This window comes from Gymnoscopelus braueri (genome assembly GCF_963280865.1).
Source record: "Gymnoscopelus braueri genome assembly, chromosome: 5".
NCBI classification, from domain to species: Eukaryota; Metazoa; Chordata; class Actinopteri; order Myctophiformes; family Myctophidae; genus Gymnoscopelus; species Gymnoscopelus braueri.
In genome coordinates this window covers 23,836,007-23,860,496 of record NC_137606.1, presented here as the reverse complement: position 1 = coordinate 23,860,496, position 24,490 = coordinate 23,836,007, and the positions used below count along the sequence as shown (strand labels likewise).

At 40.9% G+C, this 24,490-nt stretch overlaps 1 protein-coding gene across 1 annotated transcript in view; it reads left to right on the top strand.

Annotated features, from left to right (window-relative positions):
• gbe1b (glucan (1,4-alpha-), branching enzyme 1b) overlaps positions 1–24,490 on the top strand; it is a 96,009-nt gene that overhangs the window by 4,119 nt on the left and 67,400 nt on the right. The window contains exons 2-7 of the mRNA XM_080428769.1: positions 6,774–6,943; positions 12,280–12,395; positions 15,737–15,862; positions 16,502–16,637; positions 19,266–19,356; positions 20,394–20,603. Of these exons, the coding sequence (XP_080284895.1) occupies positions 6,774–6,943; positions 12,280–12,395; positions 15,737–15,862; positions 16,502–16,637; positions 19,266–19,356; positions 20,394–20,603 (849 nt within the window). The remainder of the gene's footprint in view (positions 1–6,773; positions 6,944–12,279; positions 12,396–15,736; positions 15,863–16,501; positions 16,638–19,265; positions 19,357–20,393; positions 20,604–24,490) is intronic.

The window sequence follows — 24,490 nt, the reverse complement described above, 5'->3', positions numbered from 1 at the left end:
CTTCTATTGAGCCATCATTATTAACCAGTTAAAACCGGGAACGCATCTGTGTAATTTTTTTAATTCCTTTGGCTATTCAAAAATAGCAGATATACAAGCTCATAGCACGGCACCAAGTGAGCTTGTAGATCTGCTATTTTTTAAATTTTATTACATATTTTTTAAAGCGAACATTTGTAACTCAAATCTTTGCTTCTGGAACAAAATATTTGACAAATGTTCGCTTTGAAAATACATATATTCAAAGATTTGCACACATTTTCACGATGTTTCAAAAATAGCAGATCTACAAGCTCGTAGCACGGCACTGCGCTATGAGCTTGTAGATCTGCTATATATATTTTTTTAAAGATATTTTTTGATATTTATCCAAATATTATTTTCTGCCTTTATTGATAGGATAGTAGGCTGACAGGAAATGGGGAGAGAGATGGGGGGGGGGGGGGGGGGGTTATGCGCCTGGTGGGTGCCCATAGACATGCTATTTTTGAATAGCCAAAGTATAAAATAATAGTTATAGCTAAAATCTAAAATGACACAGATGCGTTCCCGGATTGAATGGGTTAAGAGCGTTCTGACCAACTCCTTAGCTGTCTGCCCCCCCCCCCCCCTTCCCCCTTTCCAAGACCTGTACTGCAGCAGTACAGGTCCATCACCACCCGAACAATGTGCCAACTCCAGAGCTTCTTTCCTGAAGCTATACAGTTTACAGCTCCTCAACAATCACTTGTAACTCCCCCCCCCCCCCCCCCCCCCCACACACACACACACACAAACCACCGCTCCCCTGTCAAAAACAGTCATACTACTGTTTAACTGATTGCACTGTTTTTGCACTATATATGCTGCTTTTTGAACTGTTCTAATATATGGCATGCGGAATATTTGTACTTCCTGACTGTCACTGCTTGTCAGACTTGCTGCTCCTGCATGTCTGCACACTACAGTTGCACATAGTGAGTTGTTTGACTTTAACATTGTTGTATCCTATTAATATTTTGGTATGTTCTATTATTAGCAATAAAGTGTGGTATGTTCTATTATTAGCAATAAAGTGTATCTTAGCTCATCAATAATTGCCTACTATACTTACATAATGTTCTCTGTATCTTGGTAGTAATACATCATTTATATTGCCTGGATACTTCCATCTTCCAGTGATGTCCATGGAGTAGTAAGAACTACTAAACAAACTTAAATCATATTATAGATACTTGGCTGCCATATCTCACTTACTGTGATAATGCCAGATACTGTGCGGATGTTGCTTTTGGCTATACGTCATTGTGTATATGGAACACTGCATCATTGTGAATAGGCCTAAATGTATTATTGTGTTTTGGCAAGTGATTTTGTGGTCATTTGGCTAGGCTAAATGTTATAAGTTGACAGTATGTCATCTATTGTTCACTGTACAGTTTGCAATCCCTCCAAACACGGCTAGCCTGGCATGTTAGTAGCATCTATAGGTTGTTTTTGGCTTGTCTAGAGAGCACTAGTGTGCACTATACACATTGGTTGTAGGTAATGTAAAGCTGTCTCTGCAAGCAGTTCTACAGTGCTGCTGAAATTGCACAGTGTTAAGGTGCCCAATTTCTCTGTCAATGTGATTCATGCTTGTGTCCCTAGTAATTACCCAGTCCAAGTCAATAATCCGTGGACCCATTTATTGGTCTTTAGCCCTCTAAACACTCAAAGTCAGAATTTGTAAAACAAAAAAAAACAATACAGTGAGTGCATATTTACAAGATGTGAGTGTTGAAACGGCAAGGAAAAACCTGCATAATTGCATTCATTTTTATGTATGCTTAGACCTACATTACTTTTTGTGAGGTAAAACAGAAAAGCACTGCTTTGGTTTTTTAGTGAGACCTAAGATGAACCTGACCTAAGATGAACCTGCAACTGGGGTCGTTTATGGTCAACATACTGACTCTGACTCCTGCCAACTCTACTCTTCAGAAGTACTGTAAATACACATGTCCTGGCATATCAATGAACTCAGATAGCACTTTATTTTGTGACCTCACCAACTAAGTTGTTGCTATTTTGTTTGTTTTTAAAGTCCCCTTGAATGTCAATACATTCAGTGAAGTCTATTGTTAACCCGAGACATTTTTATTGTCTCTGCCAGGCAGAAAGGCAGCGAAACTGTGCACACACACTCCCTGGAGGCCAGCGCAGAACCTCTGCCCCAAATCTTACACATGGGCCTGTTATAGTGCCATCAGGAGGCCGATTCGCAAATCGGTACACGGTATCTCTATAGTCATTAAACGAAACGGATCTTTCAGATTTGTCATATTCCACCCTGATTGGCTAAGATTGGCTTCCAAAGTTTGCAGGAGTGCCCCGTTTTGAACAAAATGCCTTGTGTGCAATATCCGTGCAATTTTGCACGCACATTCCCACTAGGCCGAGGAAGAAATGGCAATTTTTTCAAGTCAGGCTCATGGTGGCGCTATGAGGCCGAATCGTGGTTTTACCTATAACTGCACCGATCTGTGTAAAGCTTTGTATGTGCACTCCCTAGAAGCCAAGGAAAAACCTTTTCCCTGCATTTTTCACATCTGCCTTTAATAGTGCCACCAGGAGGCTGACTTATTTAAAAATAAAAATAAAAATCTTCAGATTTTATCAAAATTTCACGCGAATTGGTACACATGATCTCTATAGTCTATGTGATCAAGACGGATCGGTTCTTGTTGGCTAAGATTGACATCTAAAGTTTGCAGGAGTGGCCCGTTTTTTAACAAAATGCTGCAAATCATGAACGCAGCGTCCAGTTGCACATTTGCACTATGTTGAGGAACAAATGCCACCCTTTTGACATTGCCCTATTATAGCGCCACCAGGAGGCTGATTTTTGCAAAACATTTTTTTTATATTACTCTTACAAATTGTGTCCAAACATCATGCAAAGCGTTATACATGATCTTCTCTATAGTCAAGTGATCAAGACGGTTCCGTCAGATTTTTCATATTCCATCCTGATTGGCGAATTCTGAACATTGCTGCCCCACAATAACCTACCTGACCTGGCGGAGACCTGTGCTCCAAGGAGCACATTTTCTAGTTTTGACTGACTTGAAAGGAAGTGGGACACTCGCTTAAAGTTAAGCTGACTATGTGATTGTAATCATTATAATGTTTCGCCTGCATAATTCATTATATTTGTAAATGAGATGGCATTTATGTGCTTGTGCACATACATTGATCTTTGTGTTGCTAATGTCAACACTGCCCTACTGTCCCAATACAAGTAGTAAGAATCATCAAACAGAAATGTTAAACATTATTTATTGGCATATATATATATACTTCATTATACACAACACATTTGGGCGTTTAAAATGTTATCTTTAATGTCTGCTAAATGTTTTTTTTTAAATTATATTTGGCTCCAGATCAATGCCAGATCTTGTGTAATGTGACAGCTAAGGGGCCACATGCTTTGTATTTGAACCATGTGAGTGGAGCGCTAACCTTGCAGAGAGATGAGCGTGTCAGTTTAATCTCAAACACAGCTTGGGTTCGCTAGGCTTCACTGAGCTCTAGAGACGTGTCCCCAACACCTGTCTCGCAGATGAAAGTTACACATAAATAATTTTACATATAGATGCACTGCTGTATGAAAGTTAATTCTTGATCAGCCCCCGGTGTGCAAAGCCCCAGAGTACAAACACCATGTCATGAACACAATCGTGGAAACGCAACAGCTTTCTCCGAGTTTGACGTCACGCTGAGTCCTCCTGCTGTGCAGCTCAGTGCTACACATTCAACTGGCATATCAGAAAAAAAAGACCTATGACCATATTGGTACTGTGGATGTCAACACTATATCATGATGACTAAAGGCTATGTACATCATGGCCACGTTGAACTTTAGTTTAAAACAAATACTTTCAGTAAATGTTTGAAAGTGTAGTTTTGGAGTATTCAGACATGTGTTTTCTCTGTTAATTGTAATCAATGTGACTGACAAGTTCCATGGTTGAAGGTAACATGTGTGATTCTATGTCAAATGTTTTCCATTGTCAATGGAGTTGTAAAAAAAGACATCATTGTAACACTCCAGCCACGATGAGTTTGCTCTCTTGCAGGATAGATACTTATTTTTTCCTCTTTCCTGTAAAATCGGTTAGATTGTGCCCCAAGATTTTGTAGAAACTGTAGCCAGACATCTTCAAAATTGGAGGAAGTGAAAGAATGTGAAAGTTCATTATAATACTTTTTTTGTGCATGTTCAAGGTAGTATTGACGGTTTACTTTTCTGTCACCTTGGTTGAGGGTCACCAAAATCATTATGTTTGCATGAAATTAGCCTTCATCAATCAGCCTTTGCTGAAAATGCTCTGGCACCTGTTTTGCCTCGTTAATGTACTTTAGTCAAATAAAGGCGTTAATAAAATCTTTGAAAGTCACCTTGCCATTGAGCAGTAGAACCGCTTCAAGCCACCTTAAATCAGTTCCAGAAAGCCTTTATTACTTACTGTAGCTTTCCCGCCATTATAACAGAACAGACAGAGAGAGAGCCTAAAATCACAGTAAATCTTTAGCTGCTCAGTTGTTCAACTATGTGTTTGTTAGCAGATTTTCTGACTTGATTGATTATGATTTTTTTTAAATTAATTAATTAATTAATTAAACTTAATTTAAATGGTTGAATTGGCAAGAAATAATACGATTATGTTTCAGGTTGGTTTCAGTTTAGTACGTTGTAGACTGTATCCCAGCAATATCTGCACAACCAAGAACCTACTGTGTGATGGTGATGGATCAATAGTTTTCATGCACAGCATTAAGAGGCCTTTGGTCAATATTAAAGCAAGATGAGACATGCTCTACGACTCCTATAATAATGTCTTTAACTGGTGATGCTAGCCAAAGGTAAAATACCCAAATTCAAAATAAATCATGGTTATTGATAGCTTACTGATACTGTATGTAGGCTAATATTTAGTCATTGATTTGAAGGTTAATATATGTATCCAAATAAAACTCAATCAAATACAAACCTTTTCTCTAATAATTTAGTGGATAGCTAGCACCATTTGCGTAGTCTCGTGCCATGGTCTTGTACCAAATGGTTTGTTTTGATACTTCTAATTTGTATCCATACCAATTAAGTGACAAATGATACAATTTGTAATTTTTGTACATCCTTTTGGCAAACCTTTAGGTTTTACTCTGGCTCAGACATGTACATTAGCCATATGGTGCTGTAAGAAAAAGGGCACAGAGGACATGGAGGCATCTTTAGTTTCTGGCTGATTTTCCATAATAAGCAAATTTGGAACTAACTGTCTGAGAAGTCAGTTGTAAATTTATAGTCACTTTGTGATTTTGCTGCGTAGCCCGATGTCATCTCCTTGTGGTAATCACGACCGGATTGTAATCAACGACTAGGCCCGCATTCTAGAGATGCAGAGGATCTTGCACCCCTACGGGAGCTAACCAACCTATTCCCCCCTAGTCCTAACCCCTGGAAACGAATTTCTTGGAATCATAAGCATGAATTTCATGCCTATTAATACTGTTAAGGATCTGTCTTTTAAGTGTTGATTTTCTTTTTTTAAACCAAGGGGAGGTTTAGAATATTCATGAAATGGTGACAGAGGGTTTGTACGGCAGCATCGGTTGGACTTTAAAAGTTGACATTTGGCAAGCGCTGTCTGTATCCACTGTGCTCTAGTCTACACACAGGGAGCAGCTGCTGAGAAATCGCACTGTTACCTCAGCCCATCATTACTAGCCCCAGGGCATTCCCCAGCCAGTCTGAGCTTGGCTGCAGGGCTGTATGGGGGAGAGTGCACTTAACTCAGCTGGCTGAGAGACTCTCTGTACCAGGGGAATCTGATATGGACACCAGCTGGCTGCTGGAACTTAAGTGAGATAAATTGCAAAGTAGTTAGTCTATCCTCCCGAAGTTGAAAGTAACAGACAGAGGTTTATCTCTCAGGATGTGCCCATAGTCACATTTTCTGGGGGCACAGAGGCAATTTTAAAGCTTTGCATATCCAGGCAGGTTTAGGTGCCAGGAGGTAATGTGGACAGAAATAAGATGATACAACTCTTTGTGTTTTGGAACATCAGATAGTAGACACCACTTTAAAACTTGCCATTGATTAAAGGGATAGTTCACCCCAAAAAAAATGCTTTTTTCCTATCGATTAGTCACCCCATGGAGACTTGAATTCATGGATATTGTCGTTAATATCCTCGCAAGCCAATAATTTGATGACCAGCATTTATTGGCTTAGGAATGCGACCAAAACAAAAAGAAATCCATGAATTCAAGTCTCCATTGGGTGACTAATCGATAGGAGAAAATATATATTTTTTTGGGTGAACTATCCCTTTAAGCTGATGCTGTTACATTATTATAAGCAATATTGAGTATTGCAAAAAATCTGTAACGATTTAATTGCACTTCAAAGCATGCTGGCTAAATGTAAACGTGGTTAAACATAATACCTTTTCATTTGCTTTCTACAGCAATTGACAATTTAATCAAAAGCTGTTTTAATTTAAGCATCAGAAACCTTTCTGCATACAGATTTAGCAGAGTGGAATTAATGTAACACTTCAAAGTAGTTCACACACTTATCACGCATTAATATAGAATACTTGACTACGCTCATACTAAATCTGGATTAATCATGTTGAAGATTCTTTTATCCATTAATTATTAGGTGAAATTATTTTGCTGCCCTAGATAGTTCCTTTGCCTTTTTTAAATCATTGTGCCTGTTTTTCCTTTGGGTTTGAAGGTATGGACTGCTGCAAAAGCATCTCTTCCAACTGGAGGAAGCAGAGGGCGGCTTTGACCAGTTCACACGCAGCTACAGGACCTTTGGCATTACGCGACAGCCTGACAACAGCCTGTTCTTTAAAGAATGGGCTCCTTCAGCCGAAGCCCTCTTCCTCACCGGTGACTTCAGTAAGTAGACTGCTCGCAGCGCAAGAATAGCTGTCAGCTCCAGACCAAACTTGTCAGAGTAATGTATAAGCCAGGATTCCTAAGGGAAGCTTTGAGTTCTGTGGCCTTCTCATATGTTATCAAAACGTTTACTATATATTTTGAGCGTGGCACTGTGTTTTTCGCTGAAAGGTGCGGCAGTTTGATAAAGTATGCCCGGCATTGCCCGCTCCAGTTCTTTAACAGTAATGATTTTTAAAAAGATTTATCGACTTAACCCAGACATAAACAACCCTCAAAAGTGACTCCACATGGAAAAATGAAAGAGGTTATTTATTATTTATTTATAAGATATTTGTTAATATTTTAGTGGCTAGTTATTTCATCATCCCCATGTAAAGTCTTTGAGAGAGTGCAAGCTTTCTGTTTTTACTGAAATCTCTTTTTCCTCTGTGTCCAACTTTGAAGGTAGTTTCAGGGTGAGAGTCTTCTGAGTGTGGTTATTTTGTTTATACTACCGTTGCTAAGAAACTAGAGCCCTCATCTGTCAAATGATGTAATAGTTAAAGGGATGGTTAATTTTTTGGGTGAATTTAGCTACAGTTTCCTTACTGACCCAGAGTCTTGACAAATTCATGAATGCGTTTTGCCCTCTGATGCAGTTTCATGCAATGTTGCATGGTGAGCTTAGCCTGGTTCAACTTCAATTCCTGGAATGGATCAAATTGTAGTTCCCCTCCAAAAAAAAATAAAAAAATATTTCTGCTCTAACAAAACAACGCATTCTAATTTACATAATAAAGTAGCAATGAAATGAGAAGCAGTGAAATGAGATTACATCAAAACAGGAATGCATGAATGTGTATTTGGAAAAGTAGTTCCAAACTCATGTACAGTAGTAATCAGGATGGTGTATGTACTGTACTTGTTTTTAATGCTTGACTAACAAGTGCAAGATATTAAACACTCAGCTTTGGAGACACTATTTTACTACCTTTTGAGAGGATCAGTCACGTGATCCCAACGTACCAGTCGGTAGGCGGTATATACTACTGGTGTGAACAACTTTAAGAAATGTCCATTGATCGTGGACAGCCATGAGAAAACTTGGATACTCAAGGAGGCTGTGCAGAAAATGCTTTCATACAAAGGACAGATATCTAATAATGTCCAGCTGCATAAAGCAATATGCTGTTAACCACAGTGAGAGGCGAGAGATGCTGCAGCTGCAGCTGCAGCAGCTCCAATATTTTCGTTTTCCTGTGAGGCAGGGGCTTGTCAGGTGACACGAGGATAAGGATCAAACTTCCTCCAGCTGACTACCTTGGTGGCAAAAAATAAATACATCTGTAAATGTTCATGGTCACATGCAGGTAAATTATTTTCCCACGACATCTTGAATGAACTGATAGAATGTATCGAGCCATGCACGCTCGATACACCGCCGTCCAATATCACCGTCACAGGTGCTAGGCATTATGCCATAATAGGATGAGACGATCGAAGGACATAAGTGGGTAAAAAGAGTGCAAGCTTGAATTTCCCTTCAATAGAAAGTCTGAAAATTACATTTACGATCTGGACTTTAAGAGCTACTTACACATTAAAGTGCTTAGAGTTAATTAAACTCTGAGGACCCCATTTGGTTACATTAGGCAAAACAATCTAAGATATCTACACAATACTCTTTGCAGCATAATAGCTGGTACAGTATGTACATGTGGTAGCACTTCGTTAGGTCCACAAAGTAGCAGCTGTACATGTACATGAGATTAGACACAAGGTGTGAAAGAGTGTCAGCGCATCGTACTTGAGATAAAGTGCGAACAGAGTGTCAACGAATTGTCAGGTTCAACCACATAACCACTAGACTCTAGAGACTCTAATAAAGCCCCTTTGAGTTGGTACACATTTGACAATTTACTATAATATGCTATTTGGACCTTTCTTTCTTTTTTTTTTCTTTTTTTTTTTAGAGTAGCCAATAATTTTTTACCCCTTTTTCTCCCCAATTTAGTCGTTATGCCAATTAATTCCTCCCCACACATTTCTGTGTTGTCACTGCTGTCGTATCCTATACTGACTCACCTGCCAGTGAGGAGCCCCCACCAGGAGGACGTAGAGCCTTCGTCCTACTCCTCCCGCCCAACACTCCCCGCTGACAGGTGCCGCCCCAGCCCGTAGGAGTACGTGCAATGACCAATATCACTCTCCCCGTCCCGGCTTCCCTCCCCCGAACGCGGGCCAATTGTGTTCGTGGAGACGCTCGACAAAGCCGGTTGCACCACGGTGGACTCGAACCCACAACCTCCGTGGTGGTGGGCAGTGACTTTACCACTGCGCCACCCGAGCGAGGCTATTTCAAAAACAGACAGATATATTTTGACATATCGAAATGTTTTGATAAGTCGTCTTCCATTAACACGGAAGTGAGTGTGGCTGTATTTTTTTTGCGATCACGTGATTTGCTGCTTCTTTGCTTCACTGGGAGTCAAATGGTGACTCATGTGTTAGCGAACAGCGCCATCTATCGTAAAACCACTGAAAACACAAAATCTCGTCATTCTCGTCATTAGCACTCTTGAGCCTTAGCAAAATATGACGAGAAATCTCGTCATTGCCAGTCAAAGTGTTGAAAAGGTTTCCCTGCCAGGAAATGCCCCCCACCCCCACCCCTTCCTCAGACCAGGTGAGTGTTACAGTACATATATGAAATTGGCTGTGCCAACTTCTCACAGCCCGAAAGACAGCACTATTTGACCCCGCTGACTATGAAAAATAAATTAAAGGAGGGGGGCTTTATCCAGCATTACAGATTTGCCTGCCAAAAAATGCCCCCACCCCCTCAGACCAGGTCTGAGGGGGTTCATACTACATGTATGAAATTGACCATGCCAAATCTAAACGGCCCCAAAGATAATTTGGCAATGTAGATTTCCCTGCTAGGACCAGGTGAGTGTTGCATGTATGAAAATGAAAAAAACTCCTCACAGTCTGTTTGGAGTTGGCATAGCCAATTTCATTCACTCACCTCGCCGGATAAAGGGGGTGTCATTTCCAGGCCGGGAAATCTGCATTGCCGAATAAAGCCCTCCTCCTTTTACTTCTTTTTTCAGAGACTTTGGGTTTAATTAGTGCTGGCATGGTGTCTATGGGGCTGTTTGGAGTTGGCATAGCCAATTTCTTTGTCAGTCGGATAGGTGGTTGTCCAGAACCGCCAATCTGATCGAAATGTCTATATATATATAAGCATACTGTTTATTGAGATCCGGTTGTCCAGAACTGCCAATCTGACCGACATGCACAAGACATTAAGGTGCTGATCAGTCCAGCTGGTGCGAGATTAGCCCCCGACAGACACACACACACACACACACACACACACACACACACACACACACACACACACACACACACACACACACACACACACACACACACACACACACACACACACACACACACACAGACACTTTTCTAGACGGTTCACCTCCGAGGAGCAATTCCGTAAAAACTATAACAGCAGTACACTCAGATTAATATTGTGTACTAAACCTAAGGTCTGTCAATTTGCTTATTGTCACTATTCAGTTGTCTGCGGGTACTGCTGCTATTCCTCCTTTAGACGCTTCCCCATTTCTTTTCCTTTTTTAATTATCTTCCCAGGACCTGGGGCAGGGGCTCAATTCCAACATTCAATTCTGCAAGAGATTACATTTTGACACGGCTCAGTCATATTATTTGATTTCAATTTCATAGCAAATGTGGAAACAGCCCAGCAGCCCTAGTCATGAATATGGTGCAGGTTGGATGCATAATACACTTTTTTTTCTGAGGACTTTAAGCAAAGCAAGATAAATAAATTGTGAAAAATAAGACCTAGTCTGTCTGTGAAAACGTGCTGGTGCTGCTGAGCCCGGTCACTTCTGGTGTAACGCTTGTGATTCATTTTGCATCCTGCAATTTCTTTTTTTCTTATGCGAGCTTGTATTTCATGAATACGAAACAGAAACGGTTTGCTGTATAATAAACACAATGTATTAAAGTGACGCGCAAAGATGGTCTGTTTGTAATAATATGTTTGTTGCTTTGTCCCAATATACCCCTGCCAATCAATGCTAATGTGGCATCGATAGGTTACAGAAAATGTGCTTCTTTGTCTTTGTGGGATCATGTGAAATAAAATATTCAATGACCAGTGAATTAACGTACTGTATTTCATCAAATTTGTTGATGATTAAAACTGTTGTCTCTACACACTGTAGTAAAAGTCAAACAAGGTGAAAGCTGTGCAGATAAGGATAAAAGAATATGTAGCCTAAGTGAGTTTAGCCACTTACTGTAGCCATATTCTTAGCGGATATACAGTACTGTATACAAGCTCACATCGCAACACATTGTTGTGAGCTTGTAGATCTGCTATTTTTGATAATTTCAAAAAAAATATTTTGAGATTCTTGGAAAAAAAATTCACCTATAATGACATGCCCATAACAGGACAACTATTTGATCTTGTCTAGAGGCAGTCAGAGACAAGGCAACTGTGGGGCATTCAGGTGGCTCAATTGGTTTGATGCTCATTCCATACGGGCACAGACCAGGTCATGCCGTGTTGGGTTTGAGCCTGGCTCATGATGTTGTGTGTACCATCCCTCTCTCCACCCCCTTTTCCTCGCCGTATTATATTCTATAATATTTTCCTTTCATTCTTCTATGTAAGAGCAATGCACCAACTACTGTATGGGTGGCCAATTAATAAACTGTTTCTGTTAAAGTCTAACAGATGCCAGATTTTTGGGTCTGATGCCGATCCCGATTTTGGAGTCCCAGTCCACCCATTACAGATGTTGTGACCGATATTTTGTCAAAAAATGTATAATCAATGTTTATCAATTTGAAAAACGTAGATTTGATTAAAGTAAAAAAAAAAAAAATGAAAATCCAGAAATAGCCGATGTACAGTACAACATCACAACACGTTGCTTTGCAACGTATGTCAGAATGTAGATCAGCTTTTTTTCCTTTTTTTACGCGTTGTGAGCTTTTAGATGAGCTATTTTTGAAAACAAAAACAATCAAACGTTTTAAATCATTTGAACAGTTTGCTTATAATGACCAAAGTAGGTACGGCAGGTTGAAAGTGTTAAAAAATCGGTACATGTTGGCTGGATAATACTGATGTCGTCCAAGAAGCAAAATAATGGTCAATATATCGTCCAGACCGATCCAGTATATCAGTAGATTCTGTTTCTGATTCCAATAAAAGCAGAAATGCTCTGATGATTTTTTTGTTGTTGTACTGTACAGTATTAACTCGGTATCCATCTTAAACCCATTTTGTTTTTCACTTGTTGTAGATGGCTGGGACAAATTCTCTCACCGTTACGACAAGAAGGAGCACGGGAAGTGGGAGCTCTCTCTGCCACCCAAAGCTGATGGGTCTCCAGCTGTGGATCACAACACCAAACTCAAGGTACAGGACGGTATTTAGTTTGGTGTCTATTTTTACGTCGTCAGTTGGTGTCACCTCAGTCTGGCTGCATGGGGGCTTGTTGTTGTAATGTGTGATGGAGATTAGCTCTCATGCGTGGTGTCCTTTATTATGATCCAAGTGGAGCCCCACTGTGTAGCCGTCAACAATATGTCAGACTCACAGCACACCAGAGGGAGATTACTGTATGTACAAGATGTGACACAGCAGTGCACTCCTGAGAAACCTGCTACTGTAAATGAAGTCCTTTTTTGTTGCATTAAAATTCAACTCCCTCTCTGACCGTCTCCCAGGATGTGTTGTTCTTTCACACAACACAGCCCACTGTGTGTGCAGATGATAGTTTTTTTTAGCTCTAGTAAATAATTCATCGGGGTTAAATGCAAAGAAGCAACCTCCCATAATGCATCGTCTACCAGTCCCAAGCAAACTGCATGGATGAAAGAATGACACAATGTCAATCTCCTTGGGACCAGGTCGTCATTGGCACACACCTTTTGCCATTGACAGCGTTTCTCATTCCCACATTGTCAGCGGAGGTCAGACTAAGGACGATAAGAAGCAGATGGAAATGCTGGCACCTGGCCTCTCCTTGGGCACCCCTGTAGCCTATGAATTGGCTGTCTGGCTGCGGGCTCCATTTTTGAATTAGTTCCACAGCACTCCCTCGTGAAAGCAAAAGCCTAGCTACGATCGCTCTCATGTAGAGCTTGCCCTTGCATGCTTTCTGTTCAGAGCACTGAATTGTCTCTATGAACAAGCGGTGTCCATGGCAGGTTCAGTGTTTAAATTTGCATTATATACAGTACGTATACGTTTTGCAAAAGCAATCATGTGCCCAACATTTTGTCCAAACTTCATCTTAACATTGCATGTGATGTTTGTTCATAGTAGTAGTAGTATTTCCTTTCAGCTCAGACGTATGTTAATTGCCAGACCCAGAGGGTCGGCCTACATGAGGCTCTGCCCCCTTTCGTCCATACATGGGCGAAAAAGACTGTATAAAAGGCTTTATAAAAGGGACCCTTTCTTCTCCATACATGGGCATAAAAGGGACACAGGCTGACACGTAATACGAAGTCCGTCATACGAAGTCCTTATAAAGTACTAGGAATTTATTCTGGGTCTGGCAGAACCAGGTCTCCTGGTCTTGTTTTTCAGAAGGACCACCACTTTGTCAGACTCTACAGCAGTCCATTTACCCAGCAATCTTTTCCTAATCCTATAAAGTATGAAGCATGCTATAAGGGGCCAGGTCTCTTAACCCCCAGGTGGCTTGGCCGTAATGAAAAAGTCCCAGAGGGGGGTCTTGCCAGTGGCTCACAAGCAGGTGGTGTTGGTACAGTCATTACCTCACAACAGAATTAGTTGAGTTCAAATGGGCATTTCTGCAGGGGACAGAAACAGGCGGACTCATACTGTGGGCAGCACTACCGAATCGATTCTCTCCGCGGCTCTCAAACACCCTTGCTGGCTTTCTTTTTTCTTCTCTGACTGAAGGCAGGGAAGTAACTTGTCAATTAGAACTCCAAACTACACCGAATAGATTCTCGTTTTTGCCTTCAACTCTGAGTTGAAGATATTATAGATACGTTTTTATTTTACTGCTCATTGGTTAGATACTATAAGCCAAGGTATCTTTAAATTACAGGGTCTGTCTGTATTCCAACTATTGGAGAAATTGCACTTCCCTCAAAGGTTAAAACACATAAAGGCGCCCCACAAACTGACGTTAATAGGAAAAAGATGGCCATCAATCAGACTTGCTAGTGTATAGTAAAGTATTAAATGGTTTCTTCCATCTTGTGATCAATGGATCTTTGACCGCTGCCCCATCATCTTTCAAAGGCTCTCTGAGCCACTATATTAACGTAAAAGTTGTGAGCAGAGGAGAGCACACTTTGTTGCAAGAGGGATGCTTCTGATCATGTAATGGCATTGAAAAATGTCTGCGGTCCAAAGTAACGTGGATGGAGAATAGAGCACCGAAGTCTGACGTAATTTACGCATCCTACCTGGGTCACGTCCCCCCCCCCCCCCGATTCTGAATTCCCATAGACGTGTTTAATATTGCGTCAAATAAGAATTGTGTTCCAAAAATAAAACTAGAAAAAGTGCTCCTCGGAGCACAGGTCTCCGCCAGGTCAGGTACGTTATTGTGGCCTCCTGGTGGCGCTATAATAGGCCAATGTGAAAAGGGTGCCATTTATTATTCACGGCAATTGGACACTGCATTCATGATTTGAGGCATTTTGTTACAAAAATGTGTTTTGCTAAATTAGACCTGCTGGTGGCGCTATGACAGGCCAATGTGAAAAAGGGTGGCATTTCTTCCTTGGCCTAGTGGGAATGTGTTTTTGAAATTTCACGGAAATTGCAAGCTGCGTTCAAGAATTGAGGCATTTTGTTCAAAACGGACCAATCTTGCAAATTTTGGAAGCAAACCTTATAGCCAATGAGGATGGAATATGGGAAATCGGACAGATCCGTGTTGATCACATGACTATAGAGATACTGTGTACTGATTTGCATGGGTTTCGCACAAATCGGCCTCCAGGTGGCACTATAACAGGCCCATGTGAAAAATTTGAGGCAGAGGTTCTGAATTGGCATCCAGGGAGTGTGTGTGCACAGTTTCACAGCGACCGGGCCAACGGTGCCAGAGATTAGCTGCTAACGGACTGACAGGACACACGGACACACACACGGACGGACGGACGGACGGAGGGTAAAACATACTCTCTCGCCATGCCTTTCGGCCTGGCGGAGACAAATATGATCCCGGCGGTTTGACTCTTATGGATATGAAGCATCAACCGCGTAGCTGCCCGAACTCTAGGTGTGAGGGCCGCGTAGCCGAACCTCCTAGTTATTAATATTTTCTTTCTGGCAGTAATTTGCTTTGTTGAGATAAGATGCAACACCGTTGCTTAAAACTGTTTTTTTTGGCGAATCTTTGGTCTGAACTGGAAATAGAGAGGAGGAAGGACATGCAACCATAGGCCCCCAGCTGTGAGTTGAACCATTAACGTGATTATGTTGTGGTGACGCACTATCCGGTCATCTATCTGCACACCCCCCAATTCTTAATATTCAATCGAAATAAGCATCTACTGATTCATGACCATCTTTCTAATGCTAGAATACTCTTCGGTTTTGCTCTCTTATACACTTTATGGCATAAGTTCCATTATACAGTGTTTTTGTTTTTGCTTTTCACCTTACCCAGAACACACCGTTACTTTCCCCATATGTGGTCCTTTTCTGAACCTTCATTTTGAGTGCCCTCCCTAAAATAATCCAACATCTTTCTTTTGTCCTAGGTGGTAGTACACACCCCAACAGGTGAGCGGGTGTACAGAAACTCGCCCTGGGCGAAATATGTGACCGCATCTGAGAAGTCGGTCATCTATGACTGGGTTCACTGGGACCCTGCTCAGCCATATGTAGTAAGTGCCTTATCATGATTCTGGCATGGTACAGTATGATCACAATATAAAGGTTTTGATTCATTAATTTCCCATGTGTTGTCACCAATATTTAAATTGCTCAATATTTTATGCCCAGTATGGATTAAATAGAATATACATTCTGAACAAGCCTTTCAAATCCACATCCTACCCTCATTGCATTTGATATTTCTCAGAGGAGACACCCAACCCTTGAAATCTCCTACTCAGACCTAATGCAATCTTGATTATTCTTAATAAGGGTGCTTGATGGTGATGATGTTTATGTCCTTGCACAAGTCTGGAAAAATAAGAGAGTAATGACGACACTGTTTTCCTTTATTGTTTGAGAAGCATACCCTTCTGTCAGCAGCATATTCAAGAGAAGAAACTCAATTATGCACTTCAGACTGGCCTGGTTGGTAGTTGTCATTGGATTGTCTCTGTAGATAAATCTGAGTGGAACTCCTAATTATCAGTGGATGCTGGGATTCATACATCATAGGGGTCACGTACAAAGAAAGATACTGATATCCTGTAGACCTCTGGAATAGTGATTACTGAATTAACGTCATTTCAGCACTGACTAAAATGTGGCCTCAGATGCTGTGATTTATCTGTTTTGGTTGTCATCTTCAGCACATCCACCCCCGGCCAAAGAAGCCCAGGAGTTTGAGAATTTATGAGTCGCATGTGGGCATTGCTTCACCCGAAGGGAAGATTGCATCATATACCAACTTTACAACCAATGTATTGCCTCGAATAAAAGACCTGGGTAAGAGACCTCCAACAGAGAATTGCCTAAAGTCTAAATACTTCCTTTTCCTTTATACTTACCAACCCTTTGTTGTGGAGCGTGATATTTACTGTGATTTTTTTTGCCTTGTCTGCAAAATGTCAGTGCATGATCGTGCAGTGAATATTTTCATGAAAGGGAAACATTTCTGTCAGTGGCATGTATTGCATCTAAGTGCTTTGATACTGTATTAGTACAAAGACCACATTGAAGCATTGAGACGTTGTTTTGTATATAGCTCTCTAACTCGGACCCAGTGGTGGAAAAAGTACTCAAATTCTTTACTTAAGTACCAATACTGCAATATAAAAATACTCTGTTACAAGTAAGTCCGGAATTAAAAAATTACTTGAGTAAAAGTACAAAAGTATTGGCATCAAAATGTACTTAAAGTACCAAAAGTAAAAGTACTAAATATTTGAAAATAGCAGATCTACAAGCTCACAACGCGTCGCGATGCGACGCGTTGTGAGCTTGTAGATCGGCTATTTTCAAATAGCCTAGGTATAAAATAGGGCTAAAGTGGTTAATGTATGTTTCATTATATCATAGTTTATATCTGAAAAGTAACTAGTAACTAAAGTTTTCAAGTATATGTAGTGGAGTAAAAGTACAATATTTACCTCTGAGATGTAGTGGAGTAGAAGTAAAAGTATTGGAAATTGGAAATACTCAAATAAAGTACAAATACCTCAAAATTGTACTTAAGTACAGTACTTAAGAAAATGTACTTAGTTACTTTACACCGCTTCAAGTCGGACCCCAGGAAGATTAGCCTTTGTCATGGCGAAAGCTAATGGGGATCCTAATAATAAACAAACAAATCTGATCCTATGATATGGTTTGACAAACGGTTGTTATAGTCAGGACAGGGCTGGAGCACCCAATTTCTACCTGCCAGTGTCATCTCTTTCACGGTATGTTGTTTTGAGTGCCACCAGCCTTTTTAAGAGGTATTTTCAGTGGCAGACCTGTCACATTTGCTCAGTACAACGCCACGTCGACAAGGCAACATCCTTTGCACTAGTATGACCCACAGTGGTCATTACTACTGGACAGGTTTTGTCTGGGCAGCTCTATGGCATAAATCACACCCAGCTCTGAGAGCCTGGACCACAAACCTGCCAGCTTGTCTGCGTTTCTGTGATCTTGACCAAGACAAATGATAGCTTTAATGCTCCTACAACACATGTGTTGTGTCCTACTGTATATCCTATGTCTTAACAACTACAATCGGAGTATAGGCATGAAGTGCATTATATTGAACACTATTTTGTCAGCATGTTTGAAATAAAAACCTGCTCATTAAGATCACATTAATTAAAATGTTGAAGATTTAAACAGATTAACACATTCATTTAAAAAAATATTTTCTACAATACATGGTGTATGATGGGAGTATTATTTTGCATTTAAGTACACGATGCTTCTTTGACAGTAGTATAAGGCACAGATATGTCTGGCACAGAAAACCAAGAGTAATCAGATCATGTTTCCTTGGTTGTGCCATCATTTTGTAAGTGAGTAAAAATGCTGTCAGGAAAATCAACCTGCAGTTGAAGGAAACTGCACGAAGAAATAGGACATAGGATTCTCCAAGAGACAACATTTCACCATCTCCAGTGATGGCTGCTTTTGCCTGCTGTTTCAGCTTTCAGACTGCAGAGACATGAGTGCATATTAAAGAGAAATATCCTCTCACCCCTCTGTTTTGTCACAGTTCCCTTAGATGCCTTTTTTTTTACTAGTCCACAAAGAAGCAGAGAGATGCAGTATAAATAAATAAATCTGCTTCACATGTCTGGCCTTTCCCTCCTGACTCCTCATTGTCAGTTTAAAAGCCTGATGTTCTCTCATTTGTGGAACTGTACCGGTTTTGATGTTTTAAACACATGTCCTCATGACTTTGATAGCGTGTGTTTGACCATAGACGTTTGTCTTGGGGATACAACAGCTTGTTTCAAACAGGAAATGCCTGGAGCTCATATATACAACCGGTTTAAATTATACTTTTAAATAATTCTTAATGTTTGGTTTACGCCGCTTTTGACCACTAGATCAGTGTTTTTTGTTTTTACATCTGGACAATTCACACAATGTCAGGCAAGTTGGCAGCCACAGAAAAGGCTACATTTACTTTTAAATACTTCACTGTACTCTATGAGTCTACTCTACATGATTTGTCCTACAATATGTGGGGGAAATCACCTACATTATAGCTTTCCAAACGTATTGAAATAAAGTCTTAGAGCTGTTTGAAACCACTTCTTGTTTTTATTTAAACCCTAAATTGGGGGGGGACAAGTTAAGAGAATTTATACATTTAAGATAGGAGAAGGTACATTGTTGATGGGAAAATATACTTGAATTATGTTAACAGGAGTCCAAGTTCATGTTACATGTCAAACTGCCACCACACGTGATCACATATTGTATATGTGATATGATATGTGACATCATTCAGATTTCAATTAAAATAACTTGCAAGCTATAAAAAATATACCTTTCTTGAAGTATCTACTTTCTTTTCCTAATATCTTTTATTTCAAAGACTTTGGAGGTTTATAGATCAATATCTCTTTTTTTACACTCCCTCTTTGTATTCAGGTTACAACTGTATCCAACTGATGGCTATCATGGAGCATGCCTACTATGCTAGTTTTGGATATCAGATTACAAGTTTCTTCGCTGCGTCCAGGTAAATTCTTTGTGAAAAGGATTTAAATTACTTCGACTTGATTCTAAAGCTGTATTGGCTAAATGTGTTCCTTAAGAGCATTGTATTTGTTTACAAATGATTGATGCTCCACTTACTTATTCCTCGGGCCACCCCGGCACTAACTCCTACCTTTCACTGTAAGTTGCACTAGATAAGAAACATCTGCTAAATGCCTAAATTGTAATTTACCCCACATGACCTGCCAGGTAGTGTTTGGTACTCTGCTTTGGCTAAGACTAACAAAGTTATAGGAACGTCTGGGAAAACTTTATGCTAGTCTGGGTTGAATAACTCTGAAATAGTAAATGATCATGGAAATAGTTATCTGGATGGTGCTTGGAAATGAAGGTGAGGTATTCTGACGGCAGCAATAATCTCCCTCTAGGCACATTTGCAGTTAATCCAGGGAGGAGGAGGAGGGGTGCAGATAAAGCTGGACTAGTCAGGACATTTATCTACAGTATATCCCTTATTCCAAAGGGCTCCTTCCCTTGCTTGGAGGGGCACATAAGCCCAAACTGTAATGTATACAGTGTAATTTCACCCATGATTGATCTCTCATAGTCATTTGAAACCTGAGCAGTTGGATACTGGGAAGCAGGATAATACTTCTGCTGTGTATTCTGTTTGCAAGGAAACTGATATAATGATAGCCTGAAGGACAGATGAGACATCATAGGACAATATGAGAAATGTACATGGAGGGGTGTGTGTTTTCGTGCACGTACCCACACGTACATATATGGTGTTTAATAAAGTCTGTGGTTTGCAGGGTGTGGCTTGATGAAAAATATCTTCTACACATATGACCATTTGAATGATATTAAGTGAATGTAATACAAACCTGCTAAATGACAAAAATGTAGGTGGTACTTTTGATAAATTGATGCTCAGTCAATGACCTCAGAAGGAGATTGCTTTGGGGACTCAATATAGATTGATGTGTGTGTGCATGTGTACACTACATGTGTGTGCTGCATGTGTGTGTATTTACACACCTTTGCAATTATCCTTAGTCGCTATGGCACGCCAGAGGAGCTGAAGGAGCTGATAGACGTGGCTCATTCCATGGGCATCGTGGTGCTGCTGGACGTGGTCCACAGTCACGCCTCCAAGAACACTGAGGATGGCCTCAACCAATTTGATGGCTCAGACTCCTGCTTCTTCCACTCTCCACCCAGAGGGGAACACGGGATGTGGGACAGTCGCCTCTTCAACTACTCCAGGTACAGTATTCTGGTTCATTCTTGTTCACACATGTACACACTCTGGATACATTAACACATATCATTTTACTGTGTATGTATATGGGGTTCTTACAGTCATGGGAAGTGGAAATGGAAATGTTCCATATCCAAACGATACATATAAAGTATGCAAATTAATTGTTTTTTTATTTATTTAGTCACTGATGATGTCACACTGGCTGCAAACAGCCAACAACATGGCACTTTACAAACTCTACATAGAAACGTACGCAAAATATTCATTTCCATTCTCTCACCGCCAGCGTTGATGTGCATACATTTCATATTTTACTGGCCAAGTTCATTTAAATGAAATGGTCCATCAAGTGACTGGACAGAAAGTACTAAGTTTCCCAGTTTTGTATTACAACAACAACAACAGAGACAGAGGTTCTGGAATGTCCTTCGTCAGTCCATGGTTAGCATCGTCAAGATAAACATATTCGCATCAAAACATAACATTTGATTCATTTTCAAAAGACTTGACTACCGGTTTACCCATTCTGTCACCATAACAGAAAAGAGATTAGATCACAAATAAGAGGTAAGTTGTGTGGCCGTATCCAGGTTCCAGCTGAACTATTAATGACAATATAATGACAATTTATACTGTAGATACAGCTTTCACAGGTCCCACAATGCAACAATTTGGGACCTAAAGCAAAACCAGATAAGAACCAACCACTACAACAGTAATAGAGGCTATGCGCGTGACATCATCGTACCTGGAAGTTATGCGGGAACGCCTACTGAGTGGCAAAAAAAAAAAATCTGGCCTTGAAAGCCCATATATCCAAACAGAAAAGTCCTATCTGATTGTATTAAACAACGTTAAACCCACCAACATGGCAGCTGTACGGAAAGATTGAATTATCCTCTTTCTATCTGCAAAGTTTTTGTTTCATAAAAATCGACCATAGACATATTATGAGCTACTTTCTGTCAATAAATTCTGTGCAGGTGATTCTTTTTCTAAGCGTCAGAGTCTGGAAGCGCTCGTTTTCAAAAACGCAATGTCCTGCTGCCTCCTGCATAATGTACACTTTAGAAACGGGTACTGGTACGCAGGGCCGTTGAGTGATTTCCAACGAGCGCTTCCAAACTCCAATGCTCCATGCTGCTCAATGTTTTGCCACTCAGTCTAGATGAGTCCCGTGTCCCGGTGGAAAAGTGATGCATGTGCATACTCTCTATATTATATACTATAACTTTTTATCTTGATCCATGTCAGTGAACTTGTGACTGGGCACATCTACGACACTAACAGCTGGAGATTGCTCATAAGCAGTACATAAAAAACAAGGTTGATAAAAGGGTAACATTTCAGTGTGGCTGCAATTTAACACAAATATGTGCGCAACTTAAGAGCATATTGATAAATTAGGTTCAGAGTGAGCTTAACATTTTCAGAGATTCCTGAGATGGCAGACTGCATATTTCTTTTCTTTTTTTTACCCCCTTTTCTCCCTAATTTAGTCATTATGCCAATTAATTCCTCCCCACACACATTTCTGTGTTGTCACTGCTGCTGTATCCTACTGACTCACCTGCCAGTGAGGAGCCCCCACCGTGAGGACGTAGAGCCTTTGCCCTACTCCTACCGCCTAACACTCCCCGTTGACAGATGCCGCCCCAATCCGTAGGAGTACGCGCAATGATCAATATCGCCCGGCTTCCCTCCCCCGAACACGGGCCAATCGAGTTCGCATAGACACCGGACAAAGCCGGATGCACCACGGTGGATTCGAACCCACAACCTCCGTGGTGGTGGGCAGGGACTTTACCACTGTGCCACCCGAGCGTTGAAGACTAAATTATCTTTCATCTTAGTGGCTATGTTGCGGTGAGATTATTTGATACTCCCAAGGCTTAGAATACAGTGTTAATGGTACGTTTAAGCTTCCTCTGAGTCTCTTATATCTTACAATAATGCATGGCCAGACGGATGTTCAATTTCAAAGAATCGCAAACCATCATATGATGTTACGTTGGCAGTTTTGAGCCATGCAAGTGATATCCATATTTTCAGATCATTATAGATAGAAGCATGGGGGAAGAAACATCAAAGGCTGTGTGTGCGCAAAGCCACTTAAGTTGGAGGTGGTTATTATCTGACCCTGTCACTGTGCACTGTATACCAAAGCCATTGATTGGTGTTTGTGTTTTCCCTTCTAATTAAGCATCTCTCCTCTGCTGTCTGTCACTGGAAAATGATCCCACCCATTCAAAGGAAACGGGAACTGTTGCACCTATCAACTACCCCTTTGAACTTGCGTTTAATAAGCGCATGTCTGTGCAGATACCAGCTTCTAATGCATTATAAAATGCCTAGTGTCAGGCATAGAGGCTATAATAAGAAAAACGGGGTTACACGTTATTGAACTCTCCTCATATCGGAAGGATTCATTAGAAATGGTCTAGACAAAGACATATGCTATGGCTGGCAGGCATACGAGGAGTCGTTTGTAAAGCCCAGAGGAGCTCTACAATGTCACAGTCAGTTCGTTCCTCCCTAGCCCCTCTCACAGGTTGTTTGGATGTGTCCTTTGTGTCACGCGTTCCTACTGCCCTTTTTTTTGGAGGAAACGAACCCCAGAGGGATGTCAGGAACCAAGGAGCCTAAAATGATATACATTTTTAACCAAGCAGCCCTGATGTAAGAATCATTATGCAGACACTGATACAGGCTGTTGCATGCTGCTGAACCTGTGACATGTTCTCTCAGCTGTCCCCATCAACATCTCTGTTAAAGAACACCTTATTTGGGTATCTATTTCCATGCAACTTTTCCCACCATCAACTCAGTCTGAAATGAAGGTTGATTAGACAGATGTTTGATGCTTCTACTCTGTACAATCCTGAGGTAAATGAACTCAGGATTTTACCATGTCAGGATTGCGTACTCAGGATAAGTACTGTGTGTGTATATGGTGCTCTCAATGTGATGAACACTAACTGGCTGGGGGATATTCAGGACCCGCGGTATGTTTTTTTTTTTCCACTGCTGTTTTAATAAGCCTTTTCAAAGAGGGCAAGGACACCTTGAGACAGTGAGTAAATGAACGGAGCTCATATTATTTCAGGGTTTGAAGGGGGCAGGCAGCCATCATCTCATTCCAGCCATTGAAGCCAGGCCTTTCTGCAGATCAGGGCTGTCAGATCTGAGACTTCTGACAGTTTTGAGGTTTGCTTCCTTCGTAATCCTCACTCTGTGGCTCTAGTAGAATCATTTGCATCCATTTTTCATTTATCTTTGTATATATCTTTCAGATATGACCATAGGCCCAAGGCCAAGCTTTAGAGGGAAAAAGATCTTTTCAACTCTTCTCCACGTTCCTGTATCTTATGAGGGTAGAGTGTTTGATGGTCAATGACATCACTCTTTTTGACATTACTGTGCAGTGCGCATTAGGCATGCTGACATAACTGTGCACTGCATGTAGTTGCAATGCATGTATTCATATCTTATGACATTAATGGGGATAAAAGTCATTGGTGTGCGTGCGTGCGTGCGTGCGTGCGTGCGTGCGTGCGTACGTATGTATGTGTGTATCTATACTACAATCCGCAAACTGGCTGTAGGAACGAAGTGGGAACGAAAAAACACAAAACTGCGCACTGCGCATGCGTATGCACCGCTGTTGCCAGATCGTGCGCGAGCAACAAGCAACCAGCTTCATGAAAAAACACAAAGCTGCGCACTGCGCATGAGTCGACGCACTTTCTCTAACCAATTTACACCCACTTCACGCTTACAACACCTGGACATGGCAACACAACCCAACCTCACTCTCCGAGCCTATCAGCGTCGTCGCTCATCGTTCTGTGATTGACAGCAAAAGTTGGCCAATCAGGTGGCGAGTTCG